We start from the raw sequence: 7463 nt of genomic DNA, 5'->3' as shown, positions 1-7463 counted from the left end.
CTCTTTCCTGATGGAATTCCCACTGGTTTAGGTGTCCACCCTCCTCCACATAGCCATGCATTCAGAACAAACTGACCCCATCTCCAGGCTCTGTGTACCCACCAGTCCGTACCCACCAGTCCCAGCTCATCAGTGAGTAAGATTGCTCTGGTGACTTATTGGTCAGGGAGAGCATATGGCACAGGTCGATGTAATTAAATTGAAAGAACAAGCTTATATTCCTTGGCAGGGGGACATAAAGAAGGGACCACATAGCCTTGGTTGCCACTGGCAGCCGTCTAGTGACTATGAGGAGAACAAGCTTGTAGATGAAGCCAGTAAACAGCAGAGTAGAGGCGACAAACAGAAAGCCTCTGGTGTCTTTTCTTTTTTTTTTTTTAAATTGAAATGTGTTAATTTTTGGTGTACAGCATAGTGATTCAGTTGTTCGTATATATTCCTTTTCATATTTTTTCATTATGGGCTATGACAAGGTATTGAATATAGTTCCCTGTGCTATACAGTAGGACCTTGTTTATCTGTTCTATATATATATAGTAATTAGTATCCCCAACTCCCAGTGTATCCCTCCATGGCCGTTTCCCACCCTGGTAACCATAGTTTGTTTCTATGTCTGTAAATCTGTTTCTGTTCTGTAAATACGTTCATTTGTGGCATTTGTATAGATTTTACATGTAAGTGATATCATATAGTATTTTTCTTTCTCTTTCTGGCTTACTTCACTTAGTATGACAATCTCCAGGTCCATCTAAGTTGCTGCAACTGGCATTATTTTATTCTTTATTGTCACTGAGTAGTATTCCATTGTATAAATAGACCACAACTTCTTTATCCAGTCATCTGTTGATGGACATTTAGGTTGTTTCCACGTCGTGGCTATTATAAATAGTGCTGCTCTGAATGTTTGGGTGCATGTATTTTTTTCAAATTAGATTTTCCTCTGGAAATATGCCCAGGGATGGGATTGCTGGATCATATGGTAAGTCTACTTTTAGTTTTTTGAGGAATCTCCGTATTGTTTTCCATAATGGCTGCACCAAACTACATTCCCACCAACAGTGTAGAAGGGTTCCCTTTTCTCTACACCCTCTCCAAAATTTGTCATTTGTGCACTTTTTAATGATGGCCATTCTGACTGGTATGAGGTGATACCTCAGTGTAGTTTTGATTTGATCTCTGATAATTAACGATATTGAACATTTTTTCATTTGCCTATTGGCCACTTGTATGTCTTCACTGGAGAAATGTTTGTTTAGGTCTTCTGCCCATTTTTGGATTGGGTTTGTTTTTTTTTTTTGTTTTGTTTTGTTTTGTTTTGTTGTTGTTACTGAGTTGTATGATCTGTTTCATATTCTGGAAATTAAACCCTTGTCAATCATATCATTTGCAAATATTTTCTCCAATTCTGTAGGTTGTCTTCTCGTTTTGTTTATAGTTTCCTTTGCTGTGCAAAAGCTTATAAGTTTAATTAGATCTTGTATGTTTATTTTGGCTTTTATATCTATTGCCTGGGTAGACTACCCTAGGAGAACATTGCTAAGATTTATGTCAGAAAATGTTTTGCCTATGTTTCCTTCTAAGAGGTTTATAGTGTCTTGTCTTATGTTTAAATCTTCAAGCCATTTTGAGGTTATTTTTGTGTATGGTATGAGGGAGTGTTCTAACTTCAATGATTCACATGTGACTCTAGTGTCTTCATGACACTGCTGAGCCCATCCTACCTCTGAACTTTCTGTTCTTTAGGTGTTTATGCCAATTTCCTTTTTTCTATATGCTTCCATATTGCTTGTATTTCTTTTACATTTAGTGGTTATTCTTTTCATAATTCAGAAAAAAAACTTTATATTTTGACAAGCTAATACAGATGAAACAAAGATACTGAAAACTATTTAAGATGTAATATTAAATTTAAAAACTGTTACAAAGTTTTTGATTGAGATGATCTGATTTTATTTAAAAGGTGTACATAATGCTATGTATGCACAGAAAATACCTGAAGGAATGCTTGATAAGGAAATTATAATTATTTTTGATTGATTGGATTATGTGTTTTTTCTTTTTGTCACAATTTTTTTTTACCCTATAAAGATCATAGAATGATTTACATAAAGATTTAAAAGACACAAATTTAAATAAAAATTGAAGCACTTTGATTTGGTCAACAAATACTTTCAGTTTTTTTTCCTCTCAGATTTGAGTTGATAATATTTTGCAACTGTAAAAGTGAAAGAAGAGAAAAAAAAAAAAAAAACTAGAGGCAACTCCTCTTCTCCCAATTCCAATATTAAATACAGACTACACCATTTTGTTGGATTCAGGTAAAACTGGCCTCCCCTAAACCCTGCAACTCTTCCAATTACAACCCTGAAAATGTTTCCTCTTTCTTCTCATGGGGGTGAACCTTCTCAACACTGATGGTTTTGGGGTCTTAGCTGATACCAGTTTGCTCCTGCAGGGTTTTACTTCAGATCTACAGCAAATCCAGTGCCGGGTCATATTATGATCAGTAATCAATGCAAAAGATGGCTTTCCATGCCCTGCAAATGAATGCTTGATCCAAAATCGCAATGGGAAACTTGTCTTCAGCGTCTTCCCCTCTCCATTTTAGTGTTCCTCCTCATTTTTTTCTTATTCTCATTCTTAATATATGCTGTATGGCAGATGAAACCATGGATAGTCACTGGTTAAATCCATTTCACCTGTAACCAAATCAAAGTCATTTTAATTGTTACTGCAAAAGACTTGCATGTCCTTCAAGCAGGACATAGCTTAAACAATAAGATGTTTGCTCGAGTTGTTTTCTAGGAACTTGGTATCAGCTGTGTCTGGTGTGATCTGAGCCTGTAAAGACTGGATAGGACCACTGATCCTTCAAGTGGGCATGCGTGAGTTTCCACTGGAAGACCTTTTAAAAGTTCAGAGGCCAGTGGCTGAGTTATGCCTGAGCAGAATGTGGATTATCACACCTATTTCCAATCCCGTTGCCTTCAGCGAGGTGGCTCCAAGATTCGTCTGTCTTGTGACTAATCCTCTCTTTGCTGCAAACCTCCATGTCTCAGCGTCTGGGTATTCTGATCTGGTAACACAAGTATTTGATATACATTAAATATTCTAATCCAATAACACAGGTATTTGATATACATTAAATCATTTAATTCTCACAAGAAAAGCATGGTATCACTAAGACAGTTTTACAGATAAGTTTTTTTTTTTTTTGGAGGTTAGGGGGAGGTAATTAGGTTTACTTACTTATTTATTTTTTGATGGAGGTGCTGGGGATTGAACCCAGGACTTCGTGCATGCTAGGCATGCACTCTACCACTGAGCTATACCCTCCCCACTACAGTTAAGTCTTGAAGCAGCGGTTCTCATCCTTGGCATTATTAGTATTCGGCACCAGATAATTCTTGTTCTGGGCTGTCCTGTGCACTGTAGGCTGGTGAGCAGCAGCCCTGACCTTAACCCACTGGATGTCAGTAGCATCCCACTCTCCTCCCACAGTGTTGGGACAATCAGAAATATCTCCAGACATTGCCAAATACTCCCTAGGGGGCAAAATTACCCTCAGCTGAGAAATACTGTCTTGGAGATTAACTTACTTCTGTCTTAGACGAAGAGTCAGACTTTAAATCCAGGTCTGAATCGAAACTTATGCTTTTAGTCATTATATGCTGCATTGTTTTCCCACCTGCACCTCTGGCATTCCTCCTCCCTGCCCCTGCCTGCTCTATACTCTTCTCCCTGCCATAACCTCAGGCTGGAACTTTCTTCTTGTCCTCATCTGGGTCTGGCAGTTCTGATCATTAATCAAGAGATAGTTGGACAGAGTTGTCCTAAAGCAGCCCCACCTCCAAAACTTAAGTTTCATACATCAACCTCTGATCACAGCCTCATGTTCGCCGCTTTATTGCTCCATCCAGGCTCTGTAGGGTCAGGACTTCATCTGCTTGTATGCTGTGGTTTGCCTGGCGCCTCCAGTATAGAAAAGAGATGCCCATATTTGGTTTTGTTTGTTTGTTTGTTTGTTGTTTTTGCTTGTTTTTTGGTGGGGGGAGGTAATTAGGTTTATTTATTTTTAGAGGAGGTACTGAGGGTTGAACCCAGGACCTTGTGCATGCTAAGCATGCGCTCTACCGCATGAGCTACACCCTCTCCCCGAGATGCCCATATTTGTTGACTCTCATTAAATTGAATCCCATTGTGTTTCTTCTTTCTTATTGAGAAGATCTATTTTTTTAACACTTCTTTTTTACCCCTTGTTCAGTGGACAGTTATTTACCAAATAATTACCACATGCCACCTCGTCCCTACTCTCTGAGGATGGAGGTGATTCTTCACACTTTAATGGGGGCTGGTGGTGGAAAATGGGCAGTTACTACAATAGTATAGTGCGCTATACAGGAAGAGGCTTTTTTCTTTTTCTCTTCAGACTAGATTCCAGGTGAATCATCTTCTTCCATGGGTTCTGGACCCCCACCACTCCTATCAGTAAGACACACACGTTTTGCACTGGTTCTACCAAAGTGGAGAAATGAAGTCTCCAGCTCGAGTCGGACTGTCTGCTCTTATTCTGAATCCTGAACTCTCTCATTTCCCCCACCTCTTGATCACGAGATGACCCCACCTTCCAACTGACCAGAAACTGTCTTCCCTTCTCACTCATGTGCTTACCTGTACCTGCACTCACCTGGCTTCCTTCCCACCTCCTTTAGAAGCCAAGATTTCTCCCTGTCCGTCTCATCTAGACCTTGCCCATGGAACCTTCTCCCTCCCTCTGTGTTGTCACCTTCTCCACTGCAGATAAATGGACCACATCTCTCCTGTCATAGAACAAAATCTGTCCCCAACGCCTTGTTTCTCTCCAGCTGCCAGGTCATCATCTTTCCTTTTCCGCTGCCAGTTCTTTGAAAGCGCCATGTTCATTTACTACCTACATCACCTCCCATCACCCCAACCAGACTCGGGGCCACATCAGGCCCCCAGCTGCCCTTGTTAATGCCAACATCTAAGAACCTCCTAGGGGAAAGTCAAGGTTCCATTCTTCTGCACTTGATCTCTCCACGCCATTGGCCTTTGACAAAAGTAACACTCCCCCTTTTCCAGTACAGGAACTCTACAGCTTCTGCACTTCCTGAGATTCTTAAAAAATCACAGCCATTCTGCAGAGAACAAATTGAACAATATGCTAATTTGTGAAGAGAAAGTGAGTGCTCTCGCCCTCCAGGTTTCAGTCTTCCCCTGTGAGGAAGCTTCCATGTTATCGTTTCCACCACATGAATACATACACTGGGGAGGTTCCTCCTCTTCCTCCCCTGATCTCCATTCCCCTTCTTCCTCCCTCCCTTCCTTTGGTATCTTCCTCTCACCTAATGTAACTTTCTTATTCACAGGGGTTGTTAGCAGAGAAGGCACCCGCTCTGGGTGGTCCAGTCCAGGTGAGGGGGGTGGACCTTCTCTCCTCTCTCCCCCTGCTCTTCTCTGCCCACATGACCTGTCTGAGAAAATGAGGGGAGTTCAGATGGTCCCTGCTCATCTCGTCCCTTCCCTCCTGGGGCAGCGCTGCTGTGACAGATCCGCGTGGTGTGGGAGTCTCACGTCGGTGTTAGGAGGACATTTTACTCTCACGCAGACCATGCCTTCTCCGTAAGCCACTACTCCATCCTAAAGGTGGTATTTGGCTCCAGTCTGCCCTACTCTTTGTAGTATATCTTAATTTGTTCAGAATTCAGATCAGAAAGGGGGTGAGGTGACATTTATTCAGGCATATGTCAAGGAAAAATTAATAAATCTATGAAAGAAATGGAAATTTTTACTTGAGCCAAATTTGAGGACTGTAACCTGGGAACAACCCCCCAGAAACCTGCGAGAACTGTTCTGCCCATTCAAAGTCAAAACACAGTTACGTACATTTTTTGAGACACAGGGCTGCACGTTAGATGGCACTTTATTGACAGTTTCCGTGATCCAGATCTGTAAGCACGAAGTGATGGTCATCGTGACTCCTAACAAGGTGGAGAAGGAATGTTATCTTTAAGGATTTGTCTGGCTGATGCTGGGAGAACATCACTCTTTATGGTTGAGAAGGTCTTTCTGCTGAGGAGGAGGTGTGGTCGATGCAGAATGCAGACACACAGTGCGTGGTACCAAGGAGAACGCGGGGAAAGAGGAGGCCAGAGGGCAAAGGAAAATTGTTTTATGTTTAGGGTTTTCTTGTCTTGCCCTGAAGTGTGAAATTTATACACATCTGAACTTTTAATGACTTGTCCTTTTTTTTTAATCAGTGAGGGGAGCCCTTTGCATATTAAAACAGTAGTTATTATACCTGTCCATGTACCTCATGGTGTATTGTCTTATGACTTTGTTAATGGTTTTTCTCGCTTTAGGTAAGTGTCTGATTGCTGTGTCATCAAATACGTCGGTCTCTTCTTTTTTGGCCTCTCCCACACAAAGCTTCTATCTTCTCCTAAGTTTTCCCGTAGTGTTTCCATGCTTATATGTTGACCTTTAATACATCTGAAACTTATTTTTGCACATAGTTTGAAGCAGGGGGTTCCAATTTTTTAGTTTTTTCAAGTGATTAATTATGCCAGCACTGTTTAACAACCAATATTTTCCTATCAAAGATCTTTTTCTAATACCCAAGAGGAGCCTCAAATTTGAGATACTCAACTCTTAACTGTTCCCTTTTCTGCAATCTTCAGTTAATCAGAGGTACCTCCACCTCAGTGTTTGACTTTCATATTTGCCATTGTCACCTGACTACTAGCAATTTCTCAAGTAGCCATAATGTTACCTTCCTTTCACTCCTTCAAATCCACCCTCTACGCCTTGGCTCTCAGCTCTCTGCCCCAGGAGCCTCGCTGTATGAACTACATCAGGTTCCTTTGTTCTCTGGCTTCCTACTGGATCTGGCCAAGGCGGACCTCCAGCACATGACTGGAGGGAAGGTGGAGAATTGAATTCCTAACTCCTCAGATGGGCTGCATCCTAAGCGCTCCCCCAGGAAACCTCAGAATGTAACTCTCTCCTGGGTTCTCATAGCTCCCTCTCTCTCATCCCTTTGGGTTTTGGGTGGTAACATTACTCCCCTAAGTGGTTCTCCTGAACCCTACCCATACTTTTATAACTGTCCCTTAATTAAACTCTCCTCAAATTATCTTAATTTGTACCATCTGTTTCCTGGCTGCTACAAGGGGACAATTTTTAAAAATAGATAACACAAGGGATACTTGAATATATTCTTGCTGTTTAAAAAAACTTTTTTGAACAATACCTATAAAGTGAAAATGTCTACCTTAACTTTCAGTCTCCTAATTGGAGTCCTTGCCTCAGAGGTAACTGTTGTTTTCAATTTGGCAAATATCTTTCCAGATCTTTATTGCCAGCTGCGTACAAAGAGAGGTTCTTTTTCCTTCTTCCTTTTTTTTTTTTTTTTTTTCTGGCAGGGGACAGGTAATTAGGTT

General features: G+C 41.1%; 1 protein-coding gene across 1 annotated transcript in view; it reads right to left on the bottom strand.

Annotated features, from left to right (window-relative positions):
• Positions 1-1926: 1926 nt before the first annotated feature.
• LOC116661566 (kinesin-1 heavy chain-like) overlaps positions 1927-7463 on the bottom strand; it is a 45952-nt gene continuing 40415 nt past the window's right edge. The window contains 3 exon segments of the mRNA XM_032473940.1: positions 1927-3076; positions 5367-5495; positions 5908-6002. Of these exon segments, the coding sequence (XP_032329831.1) occupies positions 5397-5495; positions 5908-6002 (194 nt within the window). The 3' untranslated portion in view covers positions 1927-3076; positions 5367-5396.

The sequence above is a fragment of the Camelus ferus genome, chromosome 35 (assembly GCF_009834535.1).
Source record: "Camelus ferus isolate YT-003-E chromosome 35, BCGSAC_Cfer_1.0, whole genome shotgun sequence".
NCBI lineage: Eukaryota > Metazoa > Chordata > Mammalia > Artiodactyla > Camelidae > Camelus > Camelus ferus.
This window is presented reverse-complemented; position numbering and strand designations above follow the sequence as displayed.